Here is a 27,366-nt window from a genome sequence, read left to right as displayed (position 1 = left end):
GGCTTGCGCTCCGCCCAATGGCCGCTGAGGTGGGCGGGACTTCCCGCGCCGGTTGCCATGACAAGCGTGGCCTTTCCTTGGCAACGGTGCTGCGGCAGCGGCCGCGCAGGTGAGGCCGCGCCCGGAGCCCCCCTGTCCATTCCCGGGCTCCGCTCAGCGCCGCTGGCCGAGCTCGTCCGCCGCGGCGGCGAGTCGGCGGGGCGGGGCGGGGCTGCTTCGGGTGTGCGGCCCGCTCGGACCGCGTTCCGCCGCCCCGCACCTCTTGGGCTGTGGCCCCGGGCACGTCTCAGGCTGCGGATGGGTATGGAAGTGGCTCCCGGGGTTTGCCAGGTGTCAGCCGGGGGGGGGCTCTGGTCTGCGGAGGTTGTGGTTTGGGACTACCCCATGTGAGAGCTGGCGGTCTGCTTGACTTGGTGCTTCAGCCAGCGGCTCTACATACTTGGCATAAATACTTGATCTGTCGCCTGACGTCGTGTTTGTTTTGCTTTGCCTTTAATATGGGCTCGCCCCTGCCTCCGCTGGGTGGGAGAGGAAGATGCTTTGTTCCGGGTGAGGGAACCAGCGGGAAGACCACGGTGAAATGCTCTGGATCTGTCAGTCAGTGCTGTGCCTCTGTGTTGCCAGAGTCAGGTTGGTAATTAGGCCCAGAGGCACGGTCCAGAGTTTTCCCATATGGTCCTCCCCAGCCGACAAATGCTCAGGGATCTGAGGAGCAAGTGCACAAACGAGACCGAGATGTTCCTGTTAAATGTTACGTACGCAGATCCTGTGTCTAAAATACTCCTGCCCTTTGCTTGTCATGTGCTGTTTGAAGCTCTGGCAGATAATAGTGCCCTGGGAAAATCATTTTGGAACTAATCAAGAGTTGTGGTGGCTGATGTATTGTTCTCTGTCAAAAGCTGTAGCCTGGCTCAGCGCTTCCCTCCAGCTCCGTTGGTGCTTCTGGGAAGTGCTGTGTTCTTAAAGCCTCGCTTATGGAAAAGGATACATTTTTAAAAATTTGTTTCCATGAATGGTCTGTGAGATAACACTCTCTGTGCGTGGGATGTGAAGGCAGTGTTGAGAAAATGGCCAGTGAGTGAGATGGCGTGATGTTCTCGTAATAGTTTTATTTGCCTCTCGCTTTAATTTAAAGCTTTCTGTCTCTTCCTCGTGTTTGTTTCTGTTGAAGCAGTGTCCTCTGGGCCAAGAAGCAGCTCCTCCTGCTGAAGCTGCTCGTGTTCACAGAACTGAGTTCCTCTCAGCTTTGCTGAGCTACAGGCAGACCCTCTACCCCTTCCTGGGGTCCCTGTGGAAGGACCATGGAAGAGACCGAGGAGGAGAAAAAGGATGAGGCTGATTATAAAAGGCTTCACAGTTTTCCACTGATTAGGGTAAGAAGGGGGATGGATTGCACATTTACCAGTGTCACAGATATGAAACTGCCTTCATTCCTACCAGCCTTCTCCCACTGAGTAGCTGCTGTGAGAACATGGGTACTGATGGTCCTGTGGAGGGATCCTGGTTGTCACTGCTGCTTTCTCCCTATCTTTGACCCCTGTCAGAGAAATCTATTAACACCAGTGTTCCCCATGTCAGCCAGAGGAAGTCTGGAGCAAAGTGATCCATCTAATAGATTGAGCACACTGCCTTTAGAGCCCTATCTGTTCTGGATGCATCTTTCTTTTTGTCCTAAGAAAGCTGGAGCAAAAGGTCTTGCTAGCCAGCCAGATAGCAGCAACAGAAGAAAAGGCTGTGTAATTTAGACTTTGTTATGCTTATAGCAATAATTAAGGACCATGGTCCAAGCAGTATTAACATGCTTTCCCTTTATCTTAGAGCAGAAAAACTGACAAATGCCTTGATCTCTTCCTTTAAGCTGTGCTTTCTTAGTGCTAGTCTTCATGTAGGTAGACAAGAATTCCATGTTGGCTGCAACAAGGAATGAATGAATCAATTCTAATGCAATAAACCATTTTCATATTTACTATGTCTAAGCCCCAACTACAGCCAATGCAAAAGTAAGGGCTACTTACTGTTGTCTCGTGTCCAGCTCTTGTTTTGTTGCGTAGTTCCTCTTGTTTGTTTGCCCTTTCCAGCACTCGGACATGCCGGAGGAGATGCGTGTGGAGACCATGGAGCTGTGTGTCACGGCATGTGAGAAATTTGCCACCAACAACGAGGTACTAGCCAGATCCTAAAATGGCCAGCCTGCTGTTGATGCAGCTCAGGGGACCTGCAGGAGTAGGGCTAAGGGTGCAGGGCAGGGTGGAGTCAGGTCCTGACATCCTATTACTCTCTTTATGCACTGAGCAAGGGTAGAAGGAAGCAAAGAACTTGGCTAGATCTCAGATTCAGTTCCCTTGGTCTGCAAGATTCCATAAGAGCACTTTGCTTTCCTGCAGGAAGCAGAGATTAGTAGTGACCTTACCTCCTTCCTGATCCTACCTTCCTGTGGTGTGCTTCCACTCTGTTCATAAAATGCCCTGTGTCCTGAGAGCTTGGCTCAGAACTGTGTGGAGACTCCTGTTTTGGGGATGAGTACAGGAAAGTCTGCTAAGTATTCCTTCTTGGCTTTAGGACCAAGGATAAAGGGAAAACACACCTTGCTCCATGGGCAGTGCACTGCATGCCCCTACAAAATCTTCTTCTCTCCTTTTTTGGATCAAGCAGGGTGTGATCTGGGAAAAGCAAGCCTTTTAAAAGTCAGCCTAGTTTCAGTGTTTTGGTAATTAGCTGGAGAAAAAAAATGGACTCCTGTAAAAAATAGCCACAGCTTAGTGACCTGAATCTCCTCTTGTGCTCACCACACCCAGCATCTAACTCCAGCAGCATCTAAAGCAGAGCTCTTACTTCAGGCTGGGTGAACAACAGAAGGGGTTGCTAGATGCAGTTCTTTAATTTCTTCTGGCTGCTGTATTGGAGGCTGCTGAGACCTGTTTTACCCTTGGGTGTACCTCTGGGCAGCTCCCTGTTCCTGCAGTGCAGCTGCTATACCTGTTGCTCATGGCTTGAGTAGTCTGTCAAGGGAGAAGACTAGGGGGATGTTTGCATAAAACCTCATTGGTTGCTTTATCTCACCCTATCCTCTCTGCCTTAATGTTCACCAGAGTGCTGCCAAGATGATCAAAGAGACGATGGACAAGAGGTTTGGGTCCTCCTGGCACGTGGTGATTGGGGAAGGTTTTGGCTTTGAGATCACTCACGAGGTGAAGAATCTGCTGTACATGTTCTTTGGTGGCAGCCTGGCCGTGTGTGTCTGGAAGTGTTCCTGACCCCTGTCTGTGTCCCAGACTTGTTGAATACAAGAGATTTGTCCTTCTCTTGACAGGTTTTCTACAATCTGGAGGTGGGGCTTTATTTTTAATAGTTAAATGTCAAGATTTCTCTTTTTCATACTGATGTAACAGTTCCATAGGATACATATAGTTGGTGCGTGTGTGTGCGTGTGTGTGTGTGTAAACTGGCTAAGCTGTCCTGTCCTAGCTCGTGGGATTTCTCATCTGTCTGTGGCTCTTTCCTTGGTGTTTGAGCCAAAGCAGAAGGGAAGTGGAAGATAGTTAATCTCATGACATGCTGCAGAGCCACACAGCAGCACTAGCAAGGGTCAGCAAAAGAGAAGAAGTGCTATCTAGCCCTATGGTTTTTATAACTCCCACTTGTTCCACATCTTGTTTTTTCTCTTCTGCTTTCCCCGCTACCATGCAGTATAGTTCTGACCAGCACCTGTCTTTCATCTCTCTGAATGCTGCTCATACATTCTTTCTCACTTCTAATATGTCCATGCAGACCTGGCAGCACCAAGGGTCTCCCTTCAGGCTGCCCGTGGAGGTGTGAGCCACAGGGAAGCAGTCCCAGCTCGCCCTTCCCTGCTGCTTTTGGGAGGGTACAACAGCTGAGCTGCCTGGGTGTAGGAGGTTGCTATGCAAACTGCCCCCTCCTTTCTCACCCACAGTGCACTGAGACAGCATGAAAACACAGGCGGCTGACGATGCCTGGGGAGTGGGTGAGAGCTCTTTTTAAGGCTCAAATGCCTCCCTGTCAGTTCCTGGGGGTGTTGCAAGTGCTGTGTACTTTCAGCATCTTGTTTGGGGCTGACAGAGGAAGGAGGCTCCATGTGAAATATAACTTGGTCATCAGAAACCTAATGTCTTTCTGGACTTGCATTCTTTTAGCCTGTTTCATTTTTTAAAGCTGTCGGTGTTGGAGGATGGAATGAACGTAACTGTATGTTACGTCTGTGGCTTATTTATATAAATCTGGGGAACTGTGTTTTTACAATAAAAATTTAGCAAAATGTTTGTGTGTGTGTGTTTGTGTAGGAAAAGTAGTTCAAGAAACATGGAAATAAGTACACAGTGGTGTAGCACAGGCAGAGGACAGTGCCAGATCTCCATCCTGCAAGTTTTCTGTGTGCCTCTCATCCTTCCTGTTCATTTCCTTTTACCAGTGCAAATCACTGTGCTGAGGCAGGTTGCCAGGCCCACAGTGCTGCTGGACAAATCCCCCAGTCTACGCAGCTGTCTAAGCAGTAGCAGCAAGGGAGCATACCTGTGTCTGCTGGTCAGCTGGTGCGCTTTGGCTCTAATCTTCAGAGTCTCATATTTGTGGCTTCCTTATTTTCAGATTTCCTCTCAGAATGTTGCCAGCTGGCACCTCTAGTGCATAGTTCAAGATGGAAGGATCTCTTTGCCTTAGTGCCTGCAGTGGATCAAGCTGGTGGAGGGTCTTTTACAATTCCTTTTGTTCCTTTTCTGAACCTCAGTGTTACACTAGAGATGTCCTTCTTCCATTTCGTGTCAGGAGCTCTTCTATAAGCCATAAATTGGAGTAATATGAAAACAACTGAAAATTATTTCAAATTTGGACCGTGTGTGCTTGGCTGGGACTAATGTCCTCTCACGTAATTCCTCACTGATCAGGTGGGAGCTGTGAGGCGGGAGGGACACAAAACTACTGTTATAAGGTAGTTAGTACCGTGATACCTGGCCTGTGATCAGGATTTCTGTGCTGCGTAGAAGAGCCCAAATCCTTTGAGCTGTCTCATGATGTGGTTGCTCTGTCTCGCTCCAGCTGGCTGCCATTACATGAAGATAGTGCTATTGACTGGTTCTTTCTGCACCTGGCAGGTGGAAAAGATTATTCTCTCTTCCACAACTTTCTATCTCCTCTAGATTCAGAGGAAAAGGTAAAGCCAGTGTCTTTGGAATGCCCAACGTTGGAGCATGATGATACCCTTAGCCATACCACAATTGCTTTAATCATGCCTCTTTCAGACTAATGAATAATTAACTGCTGTGTGCATATGCACAGACATGCTGGTCATGGGCATCTCTGCAGGGTCGTGGTGACCTGCAGATGACCACAGGGAGCTGTTTACCTCAGTATGCAACCTCTTGGCTGCTGCCTGTTTGTTATCTCCTTGGCTACCAGCTGACCAAAGCTAGTGTCTTCGTGACCTGCTTCGGCAACAAGGTAGCGGTGACTGCTCCCCAGCCTTCTCGAAGCTTGCGTGTGCAAACAGATTGAGTTGAGCAAGGTGCGAATGTGCAGCAAGGCAGCTCCCACACTGCCACTCCCCCAAGGTAAGTGCAAGGTGGCTCACAGGAGAGTGGCAGGCTATTTTTGTTTCCAAGGGTAACAGCTTTCCCACAGGAAGTTACCATGAAGAGGCCAACCCTTGTTAGCTGGTTTCCAGGCCTGTCATTGGCTCTGTACATGAAAGCACAAGCCTCAGCCTCCCAAAATTCAGCTGTGTGTGTCAGGGCCCCTGCTCTGAAGCAAGTGTTTAAGGTAATAAGATTGATTGTCCTGCCTGTTGCAAGTTGAGCCATGCTGTGCTGGTCCCCGTGTGCTAGAAGAAAGACTTTTGTCCTCCTTTTGCTGTAGATGTGGCACATTTTTGGGCATACCTATAATTTTCAGGGGAGTAAGGTTTACGGATCAGAAATGGTCCCTTGTTCTGTGTTTTCCACAAGAGACTCCTCTGTGGCTGATGGACTTGCTGGATTGGGACCAGAGGAGGCCACGAAGATGACTGGAAGGCTGAAGTACCTCTGGTATGAAGGCAGGCTGAAAGGGTTGATGTTGTTCAGCCTGAAGAAGAGAGGACTCCAGAGAGACCTTATAGCACCTGCCAGTACCTAAAGGGTGCCTACAGGAAAGCTGGAGAGGGACTTCTTCGCAGGGTGTGTTGTGATAAGACAAGAGGTAGAGGTTTTAAACTAAAAGAGGTTTGTTCAAATCTGAATGTGGGGAAGAAGTCTTTTACAATGAGGGTGGTGAAACACTGGAACAAGTTGCCCAGAGCCATGGTGGATGCCCCATCCCTGGAAACATTTGAGGTCAGGCTGGAGAGGGCTCTGAGCAACCCGATCTAGTTGAAGGTGTCCCTGCTCATTGCAGGGGGCTTGGACTAGATGACCTTTAAAGGTCCCTTCCAACCCAAACTATGATTTATGGTGGAGCCTCTGGGGCCTCTCTGCTTTTGACTATAAAAGTGCAGTTTGTTGCTGGAGGATTTTACCTTATGAATTTTCAGCAGAAAGCTAGGAAAGTTGGCAACAGTTGGCTTGCTATTGTGTTTCCCTCTCATTTCTTGCCCCCTGCATATTGCTGCCATTACCCATTAAAGCATCAGAGTGAGTCAGATGTAGAAAATGAGATAAAAACCGCAGGGTGATGCATGGGTGCCAGCCAAATGACTCTTTCTATCTCCCCGTCCCGTAAAGCTGTGATAGCAGCTCAGGGGGCTGTGCTTCATGACTTCATCCCTCCCTGCTGAGGGGAGATGGGCAACATCATTATCAGCTGCCAGGGAGTCCTGACTTGGAGCCTGCAGTGAAAATGTCCTCAGATGTAGGGCTCCTCCTCTGCCCCAAGGGTGACTTGAACCTGCTGGGAAGATGGAGGAAGAGCTGGAGGGGGAAGATGAGAAGAAAGAAGTGCAAACTCTACCGCTTCACTGTGATGATGTCATGGCAACAAGGTACATCGATGTGCTGTCAGGCGATTGGGGCAGGCTTTGAAGGTCTCCAGCTCTTCCTCGTTGCTGCAGGCTCGTGACTGACTCGCTGAAAAATGTCTTGGTTAATATTTTATGCCTCCATTGAAGTGCTAAGGGTGGCAAGTGCCCCACCTAAGCCCCCTGCCTCTGCTTTCCAGTGGGATGCTAAATCGGGGAGGGAGGTAGGATTGTAAGCTTCCCTGGGACGGGACTCACAGTCAGTAGGGTGGCTTCAGCCCATAGCGTCCCTGTGCCTGTCTGACTCTAGGACATAGGAAGGAGGTTTCTATCCCCTCCAGCCCACTTTGGAGCTGGCTTGGGACACCGGAAGGAGGGGGGTCTCCCTCTGTCCTCAGTCTCCCAGGGCTGGATCTGGAATAAAGAAATCTCTGGCCCTGCTCTGGGAGCTGAGCTCAGCTCCTTTGATGCAATCAGTTAGTACACGGATTTTGGTGGGGGTTTTGTGGTTTGGGGTTTTTTTTGTTTGTTTTTTGTTGGGTTTTTTTTCCGCCCTAAGCAATGACCTAATGATCCCATGTTCCAGTTACCAGCTACCACCCCTCCTAGGTGCCTTCTTTCCAAATCGTGCATCTGGACTGGATCCAGCAAACTTCCCAGAGCAAGACGCCGTGTTCCTTTCCCCAAGGAAGCCATCTGCTTCCCTCCACTCAGCTCCTTCTGTGGGGCTTTGGGCTCGCCAGCCGGGCTGGAAAGCTCTCCTCCTCCTCGCTTGCCCCGGCTCTCATCGGCCATCTTGTCAGCACAAGGCACGGGGAAGGGAACACGGGGCTGGCTGAATCTGGGGCGGCTGATGGTGTCAGCCGGAGGCGGTTTCCAGGCAACTGTCGCGCCGTGGGACACGCGAGCCAAGAACACCGGGAACACCGCGTTCTCAGCGCACCGCCTGGGAGGGGACCGAGCCTGACACGGCACAGCATGGTGTGGAGAGGGCAGCGTGAGCGAGAGGGTAGTGCAGGGATGGCAGCAGAGGAAGGGGTCTCCAGAATATCCCCCTCTGTCCACTGATCATCATACCCTCTCTGGCTTGGAGTGAGAATTTCCAAGCTGGCTCCTGGTGCAACATGCAGCAAGGAAGGATCACATGATGTATGGGATTTCACATGCCTTCTGCATCCTTTGGGAAATCAAAGAAAGGAGAAACATAATGCCAGATTCTGTACCCAAGCCCCCAGGCTTGTTGCAGGTGGTCCTGTGCTTCTCTGTCCTTTAACAAATCCAAAGTTCCCTCCCTACAAGTCATGAACCATTTGTGTGCACGCAGCCCAGCTCTGTGTCCCTGGATGTCACTGAGAAAGGGAATTTCTTGTAAAGTTGGGCTGCCCTTCCCTTCCACAAGCTGCCAGTGCTCCCCATGCTTAGTAGGTCCCACTGCCCCTCTGCGGTGATGTCCAAGGCAGCATCCCCACTCCTGCCTACCTGCCTGCCTTCCCCACCTGCTTTAGAGGCTCTGGGAGCATCCCTACCCATGAACCTACCCTGCTTGGTAACCCTTCCTTACACTGCCAGCCCACCATTTCCCTTCCCGGCAATGCTGATACTCACATTCCCTTTGTTTTATGCCATTTGAGTGGTTTTTGATAGGTGCATTTAGTACAACTGATTTTGAATGGATGAAGGAGGGTGATAAAATTGCTTTGGCTAAGCAGCAGGGAAAAGATTCTCCTGGATTCTGAGTGTGAGGCTGTGATGCACATGGAGAATGGAGCTGCAGAGTGCTTGGCAGGGTGGGTGCTGCAGAGGGGCAGAACTGCTTTAATGCCGTGTATGCCAGGAAATGTTCTGCAGCCCCATGTGGGTGATAGCACAGAGAGACAGGACAGTGAGGGGGTCAACTGCAGCCAGTGCTGCCCCTGGGCCAGCTTTGCAGCTATTGATTTGGAACTTGCCCCGTTCACCCTAACCTTGGCAGTGCCAGCTTGACCCTTATCAGCACTGATAAACCCCGCCACAACCTCCTGTCCCATCCTGGTGGTGTCACTCTGTGAGTGCCGCACTGGCAGATCTGTCCTGTGACTCTGTTCTTGCACCAGTTGCTCTATTGCTGCGATGCTCTAAATCCAGGACACCTCTCTTTTATTTTTACACAGGGGCTGTGGCCACACCAACTCTTTTAACCCTAGGTGGGTGCCTACCCCTTGCTGAGTGTTTTGGGCAAGGAAGGATGTGGCGCCGGCTGCAAACACTTTTCCAAAGGAAATTTAAAATCAGGCTTCTCTTTCTTCTGCTCTTGGCCCTCCTTGTACACCTGGTGATGGATTTTGCTCTCCCTGCAGCTCACAAGCCCTGCAGCTGCGATACAAAAGCACCAAAAGCCACAGGTGTCCCATCAGGCAGCCCCATGCTGTCCAGCCTCAAAAAGCTGAGCCTGCGAATCCTTCAGGATTTCGGTGGCAGCAATAGCTCCTTGGAAAAAACCTCTCAGCTACAGGGAGCAGGGCTGCACGCAAGGACTGGAGAGCTGTGGGTCCAGCACCAACAAGAAGGCGGCAATGCGGGACGGACCAAGGAATCAAAGCTGGCGGCACTTTTTGAGCATCCTCTTTACAACATTCCAATCCCAGAGGTGACAGAGAAAGATAAGCTGTTTGTCGTCAACCCCATGGAGAAATTCAGCCTGCGCAGCAGCAGGAGTGACGAATGGTGAGGAGCAAGCTCAACCCTAGCTTGCTTTTGGGGGATAAGTGGGTTTGAGGGGACAAGCAGTGGGTACCAAATATGTACTTTCCCTATGGAGAGCAGCATCCTCCCCTGGAGGGGCCCCCCCTGCTGAGCATGCTCTTCTCATACCTCAAATCCTCTCTTAGCCCTGAATTTTTGGGCTGCTATTCATAAGCCTGTAGCACATGGCAAAGCCAAAGGAGATTCTTGAATTATTCATTGTATTATGTAGGGTATCTATTGGGTGGTCTCCTTCCCTTCCCCAATGCAGACTAGCCTTTGGTCCCTCTCTCTGTATATGAGGAAGTCCCCAGTCCAGATTTCTAACCAGTTTTATCCCCTCTCCCGATATGTTGAAGATGCAAAGCCTGCAATGTGGGTTATCTCTAACAGTGAGACCATTCCCATCCTGCATTTGGCAGAATATCTCCTGACCTCTTTAGGCTCGGCTGTATGCTGAGCTCACTGCTGCCGGCTGCCTATTTTTATCATTGGACTACTAACCTCTAATTAGAAGGGAAGATATTAAAAGCTTTAGCGTTGTAACAGCTTCCTTATGGAAAGCACACCTTCCAAAAGTGATGCCTGCTAAATTTGGGAGAGAAGAAAAGCTGGTTTAAGAGCTGGTTTCCACAAATGGCATTTGCCTTGTTTCTGAGGACCATCTCACCTATGGAATAACCTTGGGTCTGGTTTGATGAAATTGAGGCACAGTCTGTTTTCCTAGAGAGAGACATGGATTTGGATTATAGATGTCCTGGGCTAACTGTCCCACTGCAGTGCCAGTGTGTGCTAGCACAGAGGGGGGGCAGATACTCCCACGAGCTCCTTTGAATGCCAACTAACTGCCAATTTGCAGGATGCACAGAGACAGGGATAGTGCTAACCCAAACTTATCCCCCTGGGGAAACCAAGGGTGTGTGATAAACCTGTCCAAGGGGAATGGGTTGTTGGGGGTGGGAGTTCAGGTCAGTGCTGGGGATGGCTGGGAAGCCTGTGCTCCGGTTTTGCCACCATGAAACCTGGAACTCACACAGTGGTTGTGCAGGGCCTTCCCCACGGCTCACCCTCCACACACTGGCTCCTGGGAAGTGCCTGGGGACTGAGGACAGATCCCATTCCACTAAAAGCTGTTGTTGTTGTTGGGTGGTGGTGGCTGTCGGGCTGCAGGATCAGCAGCAGTAAAGCCGAGACGCTCCTCCCGACAGGGAAGACGGCCTATGACACCTACCCCACCTGGCTCAAATTCCATGTTGGCATCAACCGCTATGAGCTGTACCCCCGCTGGGACCCCCTGTTGCCCACACTCCTCCAGGACTTGGCCACACAGAGGATCATCAGCTCAGGTACCATCTCCCTGTCCACACCCCTGTCCACACCCCTGCCCCACAGTCTGCTGCCTGCCTCTCTCATCCCTGTGTGCCTCCTTTCAGTCCAGAAGTCTGGCGGGACCCAGCTCAAGCTCATCATGACGTTCCCAAATTACGGGCAGGCCCTCTTCAAGCCCATGAAGTGAGTAAAGCCTGGGACAACCCCTTACCCCACCCACATGGTCCCATTAGGTAGCAAGGAGTGGCCAGAGGGGACTATGGAGGAAGAAATGGACAAATGCTTTGTGCACTGCTTCGCTTCAGCACCTCCATCCCAAAACTGAGGCAAGCAGAATAGCCCCCATTCCCTTGTCTTCCCTGGCTGCTTATGACAGCCTGGATGCAGCTTGTGATGGGGTAGTGACCTCCAGTGGTGGAAAGAAGAAGGTGGTCCATGAGGACTATCCAGGAGCCTCCAGTCCATGAGGCTTCCCAGCCCTTGTGTTGGAAGCAAGGAGTATGTGGGAGCCTGGATGGGGTTTTGGAGTGACACCACCCATCAGAAAGTGAGTGGAGGAGACTGGGTCTTGCTGTGTCTCCGATGTCACCAGGGGACACAAGGTGAGGTGTGGTTTGGAACCAAGCCCACGCTCAGAGTGACCCCCACCCTCCCAGGCAGACCCGGGACCAGGAGACCCCTGTTGATTTCTTCTACTTCTCGGACTTTGAGCGGCACAACGCAGAGATTGCAGCCTTCCACCTTGACAGGTGAGCATAAGCTTTACATCCAACCCTGCCTTCCCATGCTGGCAGAGCAGCAGAGAAACTGCTCCTTCATCCAATCTCTCCCTCCTTTTTGTGAGGGATACCTCTTGGTGGGTTTAATAACTTGCTGTGAAAACCAGCCGGGGTCGATAAGAAATGGTTCCAAGTTCTGTATTTCAGGATCCTGGATTTCCGGCGAATCCCCCCAGTTTCTGGCCGTTTGGTGAATATAACAAAGGAGATTCGTGACATCACCACAGACAAGAAACTGGCTAAGACTTTCTTCATCTCCCCAGGTGAGCTTTCATGTTATCCATCCTCTTCTGTGGCCACCCACATGGAGCTCAGCTCGACCTGTCTGCTCCTGCCCTGGGGCAAACTATCCCTCTGGGGACTGCTCCAGCTCCTGTGGATCCCCTGCCACAGGGCTTTGCTCCTCACAGCCTTCCTTGCCACTGCGTTACCAGTGGTGCATGGCCACAGTGCATGGAGCATCCTCCCCCGGCTGCCTGCCAGACCACCCTGCCTGGGGGTCACAGGCTTGTCGCCTTCCTGTTCTTCATCAACCTTTGCTTTGTCCCCATGGCCAGCGGGTAACATCTGCTTCTATGGGGAGTGCTCCTACTACTGCTCCACCGAGCACGCCCTCTGTGGCAAGCCGGACCGGCTGGAGGGCTCCATGGCTGCCCTGCTCCCTGACAAGACCTTGGCCAAGCGCCGCTCCTGGCGCAGCCCCTGGCGCCGCTCCTACCACAAGAGCAAGAAAGCTGAGTGAGCCAGGGCATGGGGGGTACGGGGGGCATGGAGCAGCAGAGCTATGGGATGGGAGGGGGCTGCTCCATGGCCACTCTCAGTGGCCCCCGTTCCCTCCCCGGCCTCTGCCAGCAGGTGGGAGCTGAACCCCAACTACTGCGCTCGGGTGCGAGAGACGCCGCCCTACGACAGGGGCCATCGCCTCCTTGACCTCATTGACATGACGATCCTCGATTTCCTTATGGGTGAGCCCCTCCATTCTGGTGCTGAGGGCTGTGGAGCTCCCTTGGGACAGAGAAGCCCAAATGTCTCCGTGTCCTACAGTGCTGTGCCCTGTGAGGCTTGTTGGCCAAACTTGTTCAGGCTGCAGCTAGCTGCACTCTTACCCAAAATGAGAGAATAGGGCTGTGCCACTAGGGCAGAAGTCAAAGGACAAGAGATGCTGGGGAAATCCCAGCTGAACACCCCAGACTCAGGAAGCACCTTCCAGCATACTCCCACATGCAGCCCCTGGAAAGCCAGAGGCAGACGTGATGCCCAGGGCTCTGGCTGTCTCTCCCGCCCCTGGGCTGCTTTTTCTTCCCTGCACTGTCCCCTCACCATCATCTGACTTGGAGAGTTTCCCATCTCCTCGTTCTTGGCCACCCAGCCATGCTTTTGCCATTACTTCTGCTCCATTTGCCACTGTTGTCCCTCTGTGGGGCTGCTGGGATGAGAAGGGGCCTAGAGGCCGGTAGGGTCTCTGCTCAGTTCCCCTCCATGGCCATGGCCACCAGATGGGCACCTTAGAGGTGCCTCCAGACCTTTTCCCCAGCCTTTGGGTTTCAGTCTCACACCAGGAGGGTGCTCTGTATCCCTGCTCCCATCTCCCATCCCACAAACTGATGGCAAATTTGTTGGCCCACCACAGGCAACATGGACCGGCACCACTACGAGACCTTCGAGAAATTTGGGAATGACACTTTCCTGCTCCACCTGGACAATGGCCGTGGGTAAAGCTGGGGAGGGGAGCAATCACAGCAAAGGGATGGGGGGAGACTGCCAGTCTTGCTGAAATGCCACCATGACACCCACTGGTGGGCTTTCCCCCATTTCCAGCTTTGGCACACACTCGCGCGACGAACTGTCCATCCTGGCCCCCCTCCAGCAATGCTGCAGGTAGGAAAGGGCTGCCGCTGCCTGCCCCAGATCTGCTGTCGGGGAGAGGCTCCCACTGTTGAGACATCTCCCTCCTCATCTTTGGCAGCATCAAGAAGTCAACCTACCTGCGTCTGCAGCTGCTGGCCACCCAGCCCTACCGCCTGAGTGACCTGCTGCGGGAGGCGCTGGCCACAGATCCACTGGCCCCCATCCTGGCTGAGCCCCACCTGTGGGCGCTGGACCGTCGCCTGGGGAAGGTGCTGGTGGAGGTGGGACACTGCCTGGCCAGGGCAGCCCACCCAGATGAGGTGCTGGTGGATGATGTGGGGTCATGGGAGTGATGGGGGGCTGGGTATCCTGCTGGGTTGGGGTGTGTTTGGGTGCTGCCAAGGATGATATGGGATCAGCATGCAGCTCTGACTTTGTGTAGTGTCGGCCTTTTGGCAGTGCCAAAGCTGGTGGTGTGATGTACCAGGAAAGCGGGTTGTAAGGATAGCTGGGACAGGGAGAGATTTTAAATAAAAAGGTTGGCCTAGTGGAGATGACATGAGCTGAGATCTCCCAACCACAGCTACCTTCCCAGCCGTGGCCTATCCTCACATGCCTGGACATGTCGCTTCATCCCTCAAGAGCCTTTCAGGAAAGGGTAGGGATTTTTCCTGCCTTTTCCAAGCAAGAGCTGCCAAACTGGAGCAGTTGGCAAGCTCCTTCTGCCCCACCCCGTCCCCAGCATGGTGATGCCCTGGTGACTCCCAAAAACAGAGCTGAGACTCCCCACTGCTGGTGTGGGGAAAATGAGGCAAGAGCTCCCAGCCACTCACTACTTATCCCTGCCCTGCTCTTCCCTCATCCACCTGAAAACCCCCATGGCTCTGGCATCACCAATTCCTCTGCAGCACCAGGGGTGCAGCAAGGGGGACAAGCCCCACTCTCCTTGGAACACCTCAAATTGCCTGGGAACCACTGCCAACTCCCTTACCACCCAAAAAAGTGGCTCCTGAGAAGGGGACGGATTGACCTGGGGCCATGCACCCTATTTAGTGCCTGGTGGCTCAACACCCAGCTTATCCCCTGAGCCTCCCGGGGGGTTAATCCATGTGCAAGGTTACATCAGCTGGGGCAGGTGCCATCACAAGGGCCACTGCCAGTGTCCCCAGGATGGGGCACAGGCTTGGCATCGGCATGGCCAGAGATAAATGTGCTACCGAGTAGGGGAGATGTCCTCTGTCCTAGTCGGGCACCCACAAAGGGATGGGAAGCCAGAGGAAAGGGTGAAAAAGGGTGGCTGGCACAGTGAGAGATGGAGCTGCCCTGGAAAAGCCAGGCAGAGATTTAGGCTGGAACAAAAAATGGGCTCAAAAGGAAGAAAAAAAAAAGAAAAGAGAGACAAAGAGGATCTGTCTGCGTTACACAACGGGGCCAGGGCCACTGAATCAGGGTTTGTTGCAGTGTGCCCCCCCAGTGCTGGCGGCACGTTCTCCTGCCGCTGCTCTGGCTTGTGCCCCAAACCCCAGCACAGGGAGGAAAAGCTTTCGGGGCTGTCTTACAACAGGTTCTTCCCCCTCTGCCAGCTTCATATTATTTAACTCTTTCTATAAATACCTTTTTGCTCCATAAGCAAAGCCGAGGGGGGTCCATTCCTGTACCATGCCCCATGGACGTGGCCTAACAACCATGTCCAGACACAGGCGGCTGGTTCCCCCCACTCACAGAGCCCTGCCCGGCAAATCTTTTTCTGAGGTACCGTGGGATTTAAAACACAGGGCGTGGGAGGGCAGCTGTTTCTTCAGCCTGGTGAGTTTGCACAAGGTCCCAGCTGTGCTGCCGAGGTTCAAGGTCCCGTGGGAGAAGCCTGGTTTGGCTCACACCCTCCTGCCAAGCCGGCCCAGCCACCCGTGCAGGAGAGCAATGGTAGCAGGCTGTCTGAGGCCACGGGTCTGGGGAACAGCAGAACACGCCTGCCCGGTCAAGGCGGTGGGGCACATGGGCGTTGAGCAGGGCTGCCCACGCCGCAGGGATAGGTTTGGTTGTGTCCTCGTGCCAGGTGGTGTAAGGGGTGTGGGTATTTCCCACCCCACCGGGACTGGCAACCCAGCCACCCCAGCAAAACCCAAACGGGGATGGAGTGCAGCCCTAGATCTGGGAGCTCCCATTTTGGGCTGGCATCACCCACGCCCTTGTCTGGGCTCACTACTGCCTATGGTGGACTTTGCGAGGGGGAACCCAAGGGCTGAGGTTCTTGGTGACAAGGTCCTGGTGAACACCAGGGGGTGGGGATGGGCCCTCGCCATTGGCCCCCCAAAACGGTTAAAATAAAATAAAGTAAAATAAAAATAATATGCCAACAGCGATAATAATAATAAATAATAACGATGATGACAAAGAAGGGGACATCGAAGCGCTCCCCAGAGGCCGGGGGGGCCGGTGGCTGCCCCCCCCCTCCGCGGCGGCGGGCGGGGCGGGGCGGTGGCGGCGGGGGGGCCCGGGAGGAGGGCGGGGAGGCGGCTGCCGCCTGCCCCCGCAAAACAAAAGGGAGCGGCGGCGGCGGCGAGAGCGGCTGGGATCAGCTAGGATCGGCCGGGAGGGACGGCGGGGGCTCCTTCCCCGCCGCGCGTGATTCGCCGGTGGGTTTCCGTGGAGCGGGGCCGGGGGGAGCGGGGGGAAGTTGCGGGAGGGCCGGCTCGGCCCGGGGCTCGGCCCGGGCAGGGGGGAAGGTGATGAGTCGGGCCGGGAGTGTTCGGAGGGACCGGCGGGGCAGCGGCTCCACGCGCGGGTGGGACCTCGCGTGAGTGGGAGGGGAGAGGAGAGGAAGAGTTTTATCGCCCTATAAGGGGAGGTGGCTCCATCCCGGGACACCAGCTCGGGAGGGGGTTCGGTGTGCGCGGGACCCGCTGTCACAGGGGTGGGGTCCCCGCCGGTGGGTCCCTCCTACTGATAATTCCCTCTCTTTTCCGACATCCCCGCCCGCCCCCAGGTGAGCCGTGCCCTCCCCCCGTGCAGGCGCCATGTCCCGCCGCAGTCAGCGCCTTGTCACCACCCGCTATTACCCCGGGGACGACGATGCCACGACCAGCAGCAGCGGCACCTCTCTGCTGGGTGGGACACAGCTCCCCTTCAAGGAGACCGCCGGCAGGTTGGTGGGGTGCAGGGGTGGGGGAGGCCCCCCCCTTCCCAAACCTGGCTGGGGCTGGGCACTCCATCCCAGGGACACCAGGGACCGGGTATCCTCCCGGGTGGGGTGTCGGGATGGCTCGCAGGAGGGAGCGTGGCGGGGAGCCCGGCACATTCCGGCATGGCCGCCGGCCGCCTTGGCACTGGCTGTGCCCCTGCTCCAGCGAAAGCCCCGTTCTCCCTGTCTGGGCACCTCTGCCCCGACACAGGAGCTGCCGTGGGTGGCTGGGTGCCTCCTCCCAGCTGCAGCTGCCTCCGACTGGATGGCGGGAGGCAGAGAGAGGGAGGGAGGGAGGTGCGCTGTTAGTGCCGGCCGGAAAACCGCAGCGGTGCGAGCGGAAGCGATGCCCGTGGACGGGCGGGAAGGCCTTTTGCAAAGCAGAGGTTGCACCCTCCGAGACCTGCTGCCCTCTGGTGCAGAGGGGAAGTGATGCCGGTCGAGGGATTGGGTTGAATTCCCCACTTCTCCCCCGTGGGTGCACTGTGATCCCCCACGCAGTAACCACTCATGTCTGATGAGCCTGTTCTCGCCTCCGGCAGGACGATCAGGAGGAAATCGAGCAGCACAAAGCGCCTCTCTCCCGCCCCCAGCACCCAGACCTCCTACTACAGCGAGTCCATGATGAGCGAGTCCTACCTGGGGGGCAGTCGGGGCCTTGCTGCCCTGGGCAGCTCCATGCTGGATGATGACCTGGACAGTGGCACGTACTGGGGTGAGCCCTCCCACCCTCCTGCAGCACGTGGGGGGAGGTGTTGGGACAGCCCCCCAGGGTGGCTGACTGGGTTGCCCCCTGTGGAAGTGGTGGTGGGTGGTTTCTCAGCGGGACTCTGTGTTTTGGGAGCAGGTGGGGAGCTCTCTACCAGGAGGAGAAGAGGCACAGGGGACACAGAGTCCAGTAAGATCAACGGGCTGCTGGAGAGCAAGACGTACGACACCTATGCCTCTTCATCTGGGTACTCCTCAGAAGATGACTATGCTGGTAGGCATCACCAGCCTCTTTGTAGTGGCAGGGATGGAAGGAGACATTCCTGGGGGACTGGCTTAGGGCCTGGCCATACTCAGGGTGCTGCCAATCCCCCCTGCATGCCACCTCCAGTGCAAAGCCTTTGCCCTGGGCAGTGCCGTGGGATGCTGGCTCCATTGGTGACTTGCTTCTTCCTTTCCAGGTCACTTTTACTCAGGCCAAAGTAGCTCTGGGTCAGGTCTGAGGACTGCAGCCTCCCGAGTGGGCTCCTTCCTCTGGCAGGTGTTCACCTCCCCAGGTGAGTGGAGGGCTGGCAGGGGCATTTCCAGCAGCAGCATTCTTGTCTGTCAGTGTCTCTACTCCCTAAGTGCTGTGTGTGCTGTTTCCTGATCAGGTGAAGGGGTTTTTTCCCCTTCTAGGATCATCCCTGGGGGATGGAGGGGACATCTCTACCAGGACCCCTCCTGAGGCTTATTTTTCCTCCTGGCAGTTCGGTTCATGACATGGCTGTTCTCGGGGCTGGTAGGTGCCTGGCGCCGCCTCACTGGCACAGCTCCCCGCCTGGACAGCATCCCTTTCTCCAGGTGAGTGTGGTGGTGGGACACCAGGAGGGGGGAGGTGTGTTGAAAACCTGCAGGACCCTGGAGCACAGGTGTGTCTGCCAAAGCCCATCTGGACTTTGCTTTCCCTCGGCCCCCATCCAGAGGTGGTGGAAAGGTGACTGCAGTCCTACAGGTGCCTATTCCTTTTCTATGCTCCAGGCGCTACCCACGTGTGAAGAAGTCCCTGCTTCTGCTGCTGCTTCTCCTGCTCCTCGCTGCTGCCGCCTACGGTAAGCCAGCCTGACTCCACGTGTTGCCCTGAGGTCTGGGGCAGTGCAGAGCATGCCACTGCCATACCTGGGGGATGGGATGGCTCCCAGCTCAGTGCTCATGGCTCCTGGTAACATGGTCCATCTGCTCCACTGTGCTGGGACCTCCTGGTAATCCCAGGGGATGCTGATGGCTGAGTCTCTGCATGTCCACCCTATCCCCGGCTGTGGCCCATTAGTAGCCTGTGGCTTTAACCATCTTATCCCTCTGCATGTCCAGGAGCTTGGTACTTCTACCCATATGGGCTGTCAACACTCAGCCTGCCTGCCTTCCCGTGGTGGGGAGCTGGGAAGTTTTCCTCCTCTGATGTGCCTGGAGCAGGGGACCTGACCATGCTGGACCAGGTGAGCTTCAGCAAAGACATGGTGGTGGCCCAGGGGGGATGGGTGCCTTGCAGGGAGAGCTGGAATGATGTGGTCCATGGCTGAAGGGTTGCTTCTAGGGGATGGAGAATGGTGGAAAATGAGGCAGATGTGGAAACTGCCCAGATTGTGACAGATTGTGGTGGAAATGGCTTCGCCAGCTTGTGGCCATCTCACTTTTGGGCTGCCCCAGGAATGGAGCAGGGGCAAGTTCTGCCGTCTCCTGGGAAGCAGCAGATGAATAAGGTGTTAACTGACTCTGGGGAATGGGGGGTATGGACCCCTTCCACAGGGGTGCTGTGGAGCAGGCACCTCCTGGGGGGGCTGCATCTCACCGTGTTTTGGTTGCTGCAGGGAGGACACCGGCTCCTGGCTCGCTTCCAGTCCCTGGAGAAGCGCTTCGAGGCACTGGAGGCTGAGCTGTCACGGTGGCAGCTGCGTCGGGGGGCGGCAGCCGTGACAGCAGGAGAAGAGCCACCCCCAGGGGACATCCTGGTGCTGCTGGAGGGGCTGGTGAACCGCCGGGATGCGGGGCTGAAGGAGCATCTCCGCACTGACGTGACCAGCCACCTCCAGGTGAGGGGTGCAGGCGGCACATGGGGAGATGGGGGTGTGCAGGGCCAGGCTTTGATATTCCACCATGTTCCTCATCCTGCAGGGTGAGCTGGATGCCTTCCGAGCCCAGGTGCAGAGGGATTTAGACGGGCGCCTGGGGAAGATGGCACAAGCCTCTCAGGTAAGGGAATGAGCATGTGGTGGTAATTGGGCAGGACCACTACCAGCGTCACATGTCTCACCCCTTCCCCTTTTCCTGGCAGGAGATGGAGGCGCGCTTGCTGGAGCTGAACTCGGAGTGGCAGAGGTAACGCTGGCTGTTGGGCAGAGCCACTGCTTGGTTAGGGGCAGGCAGGAAGCAGAGTGAATTCCCCACAGCGAGGCTTAGGAGGGGCTTCTAGGTCTGGTTTGCTTGGGACAAAAGGAGAGATTTAGAGGTGTTGTCTTGGGGGGAAGGAAGGGATGGATATGTGGGTATGAGCCAGCAGGGGCCCTTGTGGCCAAGAAGGCCAATGGTATCCTGGGGTGCATTAGTAAGAGCATTGCCAGAAGGTCAAGAGAGGTGATCCTGCCCCTCTATTCAACCCCAGTGGGGCCACATCTAGAGTGCCATGTCCAGTTCTGGGCTTCTCAGTACAAGTGACATGGAGCTCCTAGAGCGGGTCCAGCAGAGAGCAACAAAGATAAATAAGGGACTGGAGCTTGTTTTTTGTAAGGAAGGGCTGAGGGAACGGGGCCTGTTCAGCTTTGAGAAGAGACAGCTGAGAGGGGACCTCATCCAATGCCCATCAGTATCTGAAGGGAGGGTGCCAGGAGGATGAAACCAGGCTCTTCTCAGTGGTATCAAGCAATAGGACAAGAGGCGACAGGCAGAAACTGGTGCACAGGAAGTTCCACCTGAATATGAGGAAGAACTTCTTTACTGTGCAAGTGACCATGCACTGGAACAGATTGCATCCAGTAAGGGAAACTCCACAACCTCTCTGGGCATTCAAGAACTGTTTGGACACAATCCTGTGCAATGTGCTCTAGGATGGCCCTGCTCAAGCAGGGAGGTTGATCCAGGTGACCCTCTGTGGTCCCTTCCAACCTGACCCATTCTGTGATTCTGTGGCTAGCACCAGCGCTACAAGGGTGATTGCAGCAAATGACCTGTGCTGCTGTCGTTTTGCATCCCTGTGAGGAACGTGGCCCTTCAGCCAAGGGGTGAGCTGTGTATGCTGTCCCACAGGATGCAGCAGAAGGTGTCACTGCCACAGGAATTAAAATGTTTTGGGTCTGGAGATGGGGTTGAGCATAGGCAATGTGGGATGAACCTCTTCCCTCAGTGTGCAGAGGGGAGCTGGGGTTATTGTCACGAAGTGTTGTTGCCTTTCTCTCCACAAAGCTCAGCAGAGGAGAGTCTACGAGGGACCTTGCAGCAGGAGGTGGGCAAGCTGGAGCAGGAGGTGGCAGCGCTGAGAAGGGAGCTGGTGGGCCTCAAATCAGACCAGGAGGTGATGGGGAAGCATGTGGAGGGGATGCTGGAGCAGCTGAAGGCAGTGCGGGCTGATGTGAGTCCCCAGTCCCCACCCTGCCTGGCAGAGAGAAGAGTGAGGGTTCCTGCTCCCGGACTAAGCTCTGTCCCCACCGTTTCAGGTGGAAACGCAATTCCCAGTGTGGATCAGTCAGTTCCTGTCACAGTCCCGGAAGGATGGTGCCACTGGCCTCATCCTCCAGCGGGAAGACTTGCAAAGAGAGCTCCAGGCTCTGGAGCGCAAGATCCTTGCCAAAGTCTCAGAGGACCGGAGACTCTCGGCCCAGGATGCTCAGGCTGGTAGTGGAGTGGCCCTGCAGCGTGGGGGGACTGCAGGGGTGACAGAGGAGGTGAGTGCTGGCCTGAGCCCCAGGGACGTGATGGTGACCTCAGGTGTGAGATTGGGGACTGTGCCTCATTGTGTGTGTGCAGAGGGGCTTGCACGTGTGCCTGGCAGATGGCACAGCCATTGGAACAGCCCCTACAGTTGGGATATTGATCCCAACCCACCGGGCAAGAGCATCCCTGAAGCTCCTTCTCGGTCTGTACCTGCACTCTGCCCTGGAAGGGGTCACAAGTGTTGATACTTGCACACCTGTGAGGTTCTTACTGTCTTAAAATCCAAGCTTCTGCTCGTGCATCCTTGACCCAGAAGGTAGGGCGGGTGCCAGCAAGGATTCCATGGGTGGAGCATCTTGCTTATCCTCATTCTTAACAGCACTGCTGAGTTGTTTGGTGCAAAGCATTTCAGCAGAATGACACCAAGGGGAAAAAATGAGTCTGCTTGCTTTGGAAAGAGTTGTTGGCAATTCCCTGTGGAGGTAGTGGAGGGAGGGATCAAGCTGGGATTAGCAGTCCCTGCAGTCTGTGCAAGCTTTGTGCACTCTATAAAGTTTAGACCTGCAGTGGTGCTGCAGTGTCCCAGCTCCTTTGGCTGGGTTTGGCTCCAGAAGGATTCTCCAGCCAGCTCCCCCTTTCCTGGATGGGGAAAGCTCCCATCAATCTTGTGGGAAAGGGCAGGAAGGACCAGCAGATGATGCCGAGGAGAACTGGGTGGTGTGTCAAGTTGTATCTGGTACCCACTCCCCTCCCCTGGGCACAGCCTCTCTTTTGGGGACGGGCAAGCCCAGCATGCCTGGGGTATTTTTAGCAACCTCTAGCAAGGCTTCCCAGCCAAATACGTGTCCTCTCATTTTTGCCGTGGTGATTCATCCCCCGGCTGTTCTGTCCCCTAGCTGTTTTGTGGGAAGGTCTTTGTGCCCTCTCTGCCCCTGCAGGGTGGAGGTTGATGGGGGGCAGGATGCCTGTCCTGGCCCTTCACCCCTCTTGTGCCCTCTGCTCCTGCTGCAGCAAGTGCATCTCATCGTGGGCCAGGCCCTGAAGCGCTACAGCGAGGACCGTGTGGGGATGGTTGACTACGCCCTCGAGTCAGCAGGTAGGTGGTGGGGGACGAGCCAGCTGTCCTGGGGAGGGGACCACAGGGTGCTGGCATGCAGCTTACCTGCTGCCATCCCTTCTCTGTGCCAGGGGCCAGCGTCATCAACACCCGCTGCTCGGAGACCTACGAGACACGCACAGCGCTGCTGAGCTTGTTCGGCATCCCCCTGTGGTACCACTCACAGTCCCCCCGTGTCATCCTGCAGGTGGGCACCCTCGGGGCGGGACCCCACTGAGGGGGAGGACTGGCTGGGTTTTATTGGGCTCTTGCTCATGTGGGTTTTATTGGGCTCTTGCTGTTGCTCCAAGCCAGCAGCTGGGCTGATGTCGGGGAGAGAAAAAAGGCGCTGATGGTGATAATATTGCTGGTGTCTCGCTTCCATGCTCATAGCCAGACGTCAACCCTGGGAACTGCTGGGCATTTCGTGGCTCCCAGGGCTTTGCTGTCATCCGCCTCTCCAGCATCATCCGCCCCACAGCTGTGACACTGGAGCACATCCCAAAAGCCCTCTCACCCCAGGGGACCATCCCCAGTGCCCCCAAGGACTTCACTGTCTATGTGAGTATCCCTGCCCCTACCTGAGGGAGGAGTGGGGGGACATGGTGGGAGGGTGCAGGAAGGGAGGGCTGACAAAGCCCATACCTGGCTGTGGGGTGCTCTGAAGGGGGTTCATCTTACCCTGAAGAAGAGGAAGAAGCAGTACTGGTGGGGAGAGGAACAGCATGGGCTTCAGAAAGAGTTTGGAGGGACACAAGGGGAAAGGGGATTGAGTAGGTGTAACTTCTGGTCTTCCCCCCCATCCCTCCCCGCTGATCCCTGTCCCCATTTGTCTGTTTTGGCCTGGAAGAGCAGGAGCGGAGGCCAAGCACGCTTACGTCTCCCTCTCTCTTCTGCCCTGGGTGTGCTCATCACCTCTGGTCTCCCTCTCTGATGACCCCTGGTTCTCCCTTTCTGCTTCCCTGCCCCTCCATAGGGCTTAAAGGAAGAAGGAGAGGAGGAGGGCCTTCTCCTTGGACAGTTCACCTACAACCACGATGGCGACCCCATCCAAACATTTTACTTGGAGGTAAGCAAAATGGCCCTTGGAGCACCTGACCCCAAGAAGAAAATGGGGTCTCTGGGGTCTCTGAGCCTTAGAGAGCTCCCAAAGGCTCACGTTTTTCTTTCCCCTTCTCCCCAAGGGTGACTCTGTAGGCACATACCAGCTGGTGGAGCTGCGGGTGCTGAGCAATTGGGGCCACCCCGAATACACCTGCATCTACCGCTTCCGCGTGCACGGGGAGCCAGCGCACTGACCCCCGGCTCCCGAGCACGATGAGGATGCCGCCAGGCTGACAGCAGGAGCGGATTCGTCTGGTTCACCGCTTCGCACATAGAAATCCCGGGATGCGCCAGCAGCTGCCCCAGGAAGCTGCTCCCCTGCGGGGAGGAGAAGAGCTGGTGTTTAAGGGGTGAGGCTTTCACTCTTCTAAGGACTGAGGTGGTGAGACAAGAGCATCCCATATGGGTCCTAGCGCAGCCTGGCTTGTTTTCTGTGCATATCGGACTTTTTTAACTTTTTGAGCTAACTTTTTATCGGGTCTGCGCTGCCCCTTGTCCCTGTTGCCCCGCTCCTTTCTGATGGTGTGTCTAGCATTGCCAGGACTTGGGAAAGGGGTGTGTAATTTTGTGATGTGCTTCATGCGGGCTTGGGTGCGATACGGTTTATGGGACTGTGGTGCCTGGCCCGGTTCTGCCGGCGTAGGTGGGAGCCACCAGTCCACACAGTGGAGTCCCCTCCACACAGGGTCACTTCTCTTGCCTTGGCATTGGGTTGGCTAAAGATCTCCAGCCCTCCGATGCTGGTCTGGCAGAGAGGAAATGAGACAGTATTAATGAAGTGTTAACATAGAGCTAACGGTTTGGGGCGGCAGGAGGAGAGAAATGTGGCACATGTTGGTGGCAGAGCCTGCCTTGGTGCTGCCGTCCGTCTGCTCAAGCCCTCATGCTGCCAGTGGCTGTGCTGGGTCTTGGTGATGCTATTGGCCTCCCAGGCTGGCTGCCTCCCCAGTGTTAAGCTTGATGATTCTATTGAAAATTCCTGTTGCCTGCTTCTCCTTTGGGGTTTGTTCTGGGTGTTTTTTTTGGTTGTTTTTTTTTTTTTTTTGAGGGGTGGGGAGGGGCATTATTTTACAGTTGGGGTGTTGGGATTGGTTTTTTTGGTTTTTTTGTAGTAACAAAGGGAAAAAAGACTTTTTCCTTGCAATTTGTACTTAACCGGAGAATGTTACATGGTGCCACTTGGGCAAGTGGCTTAGATGTGGAGAGGGCTAGAGCTTTGTTTAGTAGCAGAATAGCGCACATAGCAGAATAAGCTAGAACAAGAGCAGCAGAGCTGTTTGAAATATGGGCCTCGTTGTTGGGGGCTTGGTAGCTGGACCTGGGAGATGGGGTCCTCTGTAGGCTGCTGCTGATGGGGTGCTGGAGGCATTCCTGCCCTCCTTGCTCTGAATGTCCTCTGAGACTGCAATGGCTGGCTGTGGCCTTTTGCCCATGGCTGCATCTGTGTATACATGACTGTTAGCAGCAAGCAGGAACTGCTGCTTCAGTGCTCTGCAGGTCTCTTGGGTGGGAGATGGGGCAGTCTCCAGGGCTTGCAGGTGCCAACATGCTTCTGCTCATTGGGGAGCAGCAGTCACCCCCACCTGCAGTGCTCTGAGCTGCCTCCATCAGCTCCCAGTCCCTGATGGCAGATGGCTGGTGCAGCCTGACCTCCTTTCTCTTGGAAGGGCTGCCTTTCCCTCCTACCTCTCCTCACAGGCATTGCTCTGTTCTCTGAGCCCTGGCTGTGGAGGACAGTGCTGGAGCAGGATGGGGAGTTCTGACTGCAGTGGGCATGAAATCCTGCCTGTGCTAATGTTGTAGATGGGGGGAGCCACAGCAGGGGTTTGCAGGAAGGATGCACAGAGAGCTTCCCTGGGCTGAGGAGTGCCAGAGCCATCTGGCCCCTCCACCTCCTGGTTCCCTGCATCACATGTATTTTGGCTTATGTTCTTTTAGCATTTACAGCCTCCATCTTTGTCTTGTGTTTTGTTGAAAGAAAAGCTAAAGGGCTCACATTTAGCGCTTCATCCCTGCCTGATGCTGGTATCATCCTTCCCCTGGCACCATGAGAGCACCGTGTATTGATTCCCACTCTGGTGGTCTCTGCTTGAAGCACTGTAGGCATAGAGGAGGAGGGAAAGGGACTGAGGAAGTGTCTCCCTTCATAATGCCCTAATGTGTTGATCAACAGGCAGAGTTGCTGAGCCCTGCCCCCCTCCATGCCACCCTGAGGGGATGAGGATGGTGGCAGCAACATCCCTTCTGCAGGGGTCCACTTGCTCCAAGCAAGGGAAGTGAGCCCAGAGGCCACAGCCCCATCTCCAACAGGTTAAAATTACCCTGTGGAGCCTTCTGCAGAGCTGGGAGGCCCTGCTGCAGGGAGAAAGCTGACCTGTAGCCAGATCCAGTGACTATAAATTCTCTCCTATATTGAGCATAGTCTTAATTCTTGGCATCCACAGCCAAAGTTATTTTAAACTCATCTACAGCTGCCTGCTTGCCTTGGAGTCATGTCCGTGAGTGCCCTGTGCACATGGAGCTGTGCTTTTATCAATGCCTAGACCTGTTCTGGGCTCAGCAGAGCAGCTCCTGTATTTATTTGAATGATAGAGAGAGCAGAGATGAAGCTCTCCCTTTTTCCCACCTCTCTTTGGCTTCTGGAGCAAATACCATAACCATGAGACTGGGAAAACCCCTTCTTTAATGTTTCTTCTGGCTCCCTGGTCTCTGGTTCGGACTATCAGGGCAGACAGGGTCTTTGCCCAAGAAAAAATTGTTTTGTGGTAAATCACGCATGCTTGTAAGAGGTGGGAAAAGGGACCTCTTTCCCTGAGAATAGAATTGTAGCATGGTCTCTGCACCTTCCAAGGGGGTGTTAGCTGGTGGCTCTGGGTTAGGGAGCATTTGGCTTTACAGGGCAAGCTTGCCCTGTCCTTTGGAGATGAAAGTCTCTGCTGTTCTGAGGTAAAATCCTCTGGAGACACCAGTGAGGGCTCATCCTGGGGCTTTATGCTCTTCTCTAGCTGGTTTTAGAGGCCTCATGGTGCTGCCTGTGTGAGGATCCCCAGGAACATATGCTGAGGCTACATGTAGTTTTTCAGCCCCCACATTCAGCATCAGTGCTGGGCTGCAGCCTGAGTACCTGTACTGAATGCCTGGGCAAGCTGCCTTTCCAGCAGCCACTTGCAGGATTTCTGCAACACTTCCCAGAGCTACAAAAAAAAAAAGGGCACATAAAACTGCTGCTTCAGCATGTGCATCTCTGCCCAAGGGTATTTAATCCTAGAGCTGATGCAGAAGATGAGCCTGGTGAGGCAGGAGAAATGCAGAACAGCTGTGAGAGCAGATTTCCCTTATTTACTTCATTTCCCTCCTCTATTTTCCCTCCTTCTGAGTTTCCCCTACACACGTTACAAATTAACCCTGCAGAAACAGATGGTTACAGGCAGGAGTTTGTATTTGATGCTGTAGCCTGTTGCAAATGCTGCACTGTTTTGTTCATTTTATTTTTTAATCAACAGATTGTAATTTATGCCTATGCAAGAAAAAAAAAAGACCAAGACAAATAAATTATATCAAAACTGTCCTGTTTTGTACATTTGGATGTTTTGAAAGTGAATTTGCTGTTGGAAATGATGCACAGCTAGTAGATGGACAAAGCTATTCTTGTAGCTCTTCTGTGTAGTCTTATGGCAAATCCTTATTTTTCAGCTTGATGTGCTAACTCTAGGGTCAGCAGTTGTCACCTTGTCATTGAGCAGGCTCTGGGATG

The 27,366-nt window shown here is 54.6% G+C and overlaps 3 protein-coding genes across 5 annotated transcripts; all 3 read left to right on the top strand.

Annotated features, from left to right (window-relative positions):
• DNAL4 (dynein axonemal light chain 4) lies at positions 1 to 4,276 on the top strand. 3 transcript variants are annotated; one of them, XM_064655098.1, is made up of 4 exons: positions 1 to 109; positions 1,175 to 1,373; positions 2,079 to 2,162; positions 3,090 to 4,276. In XM_064655098.1, exons 2-4 carry the CDS (start codon positions 1,302 to 1,304, stop codon positions 3,252 to 3,254), a joined length of 321 nt encoding a protein of 106 aa, XP_064511168.1. In that variant the 5' UTR covers positions 1 to 109; positions 1,175 to 1,301; the 3' UTR covers positions 3,255 to 4,276. The 3 variants fall into 3 exon arrangements, with proteins under 3 accessions (XP_064511168.1, XP_064511166.1, XP_064511167.1); XM_064655096.1 differs by having other exon boundaries at positions 63 to 301; XM_064655097.1 differs by lacking the exon at positions 1 to 109 and adding an exon at positions 180 to 301 and having other exon boundaries at positions 1,172 to 1,373.
• A 139-nt stretch (positions 4,277 to 4,415) lies between these two features.
• Positions 4,416 to 14,172, top strand: LOC135414380 (extracellular serine/threonine protein kinase FAM20C-like). Its single transcript, XM_064655099.1, has 10 exons — positions 4,416 to 9,646; positions 10,835 to 11,010; positions 11,098 to 11,176; positions 11,650 to 11,742; positions 11,920 to 12,035; positions 12,330 to 12,510; positions 12,628 to 12,737; positions 13,403 to 13,484; positions 13,591 to 13,650; positions 13,739 to 14,172. The coding sequence occupies exons 1-10, from the start codon at positions 9,168 to 9,170 to the stop codon at positions 13,971 to 13,973; spliced, it is 1,611 nt and encodes a 536-aa protein (XP_064511169.1). The 5' UTR covers positions 4,416 to 9,167; the 3' UTR covers positions 13,974 to 14,172.
• A 1,935-nt stretch (positions 14,173 to 16,107) lies between these two features.
• Positions 16,108 to 27,179, top strand: SUN2 (Sad1 and UNC84 domain containing 2). The gene is made up of 18 exons (XM_064655101.1): positions 16,108 to 16,256; positions 16,607 to 16,765; positions 17,344 to 17,516; positions 17,649 to 17,783; positions 17,971 to 18,066; positions 18,259 to 18,352; positions 18,530 to 18,600; positions 18,860 to 18,984; positions 19,357 to 19,578; positions 19,661 to 19,738; positions 19,821 to 19,864; positions 20,945 to 21,110; positions 21,196 to 21,423; positions 22,424 to 22,508; positions 22,601 to 22,716; positions 22,902 to 23,069; positions 23,485 to 23,577; positions 23,693 to 27,179. The coding sequence occupies exons 2-18, from the start codon at positions 16,638 to 16,640 to the stop codon at positions 23,804 to 23,806; spliced, it is 2,136 nt and encodes a 711-aa protein (XP_064511171.1). The 5' UTR covers positions 16,108 to 16,256; positions 16,607 to 16,637; the 3' UTR covers positions 23,807 to 27,179.
• The last annotated feature ends 187 nt before the right edge of the window (positions 27,180 to 27,366 follow it).

This window comes from Pseudopipra pipra, chromosome 5, assembly GCF_036250125.1.
Source record: "Pseudopipra pipra isolate bDixPip1 chromosome 5, bDixPip1.hap1, whole genome shotgun sequence".
Lineage (NCBI taxonomy): Eukaryota > Metazoa > Chordata > Aves > Passeriformes > Pipridae > Pseudopipra > Pseudopipra pipra.
Note: the sequence above shows the minus strand (reverse complement) of the source record. Positions and strands in the feature narration are given on the sequence as shown.

Bases quoted from the DNA above. Each gene is read 5' to 3' on its own strand.
- DNAL4 (XM_064655098.1), top strand. From the start codon at position 1,302: ATGGAAGAGACCGAGGAGGAGAAAAAGGATGAGGCTGATTATAAAAGG. The intron at 1,374-2,078 runs GTAAGAAGGGGG...TGCCCTTTCCAG, and splicing joins ACAGTTTTCCACTGATTAGG to CACTCGGACATGCCGGAGGA. The intron at 2,163-3,089 runs GTACTAGCCAGA...AATGTTCACCAG, and splicing joins AATTTGCCACCAACAACGAG to AGTGCTGCCAAGATGATCAA.
- LOC135414380 (XM_064655099.1), top strand. From the start codon at position 9,168: ATGTGGCGCCGGCTGCAAACACTTTTCCAAAGGAAATTTAAAATCAGG. The intron at 11,743-11,919 runs GTGAGCATAAGC...TCTGTATTTCAG, and splicing joins GCAGCCTTCCACCTTGACAG to GATCCTGGATTTCCGGCGAA. The intron at 13,485-13,590 runs GTAAAGCTGGGG...CCCCATTTCCAG, and splicing joins CACCTGGACAATGGCCGTGG to CTTTGGCACACACTCGCGCG.
- SUN2 (XM_064655101.1), top strand. From the start codon at position 16,638: ATGTCCCGCCGCAGTCAGCGCCTTGTCACCACCCGCTATTACCCCGGG. The intron at 17,517-17,648 runs GTGAGCCCTCCC...TTTTGGGAGCAG, and splicing joins GGACAGTGGCACGTACTGGG to GTGGGGAGCTCTCTACCAGG. The intron at 22,509-22,600 runs GTAGGTGGTGGG...TCTCTGTGCCAG, and splicing joins CTACGCCCTCGAGTCAGCAG to GGGCCAGCGTCATCAACACC.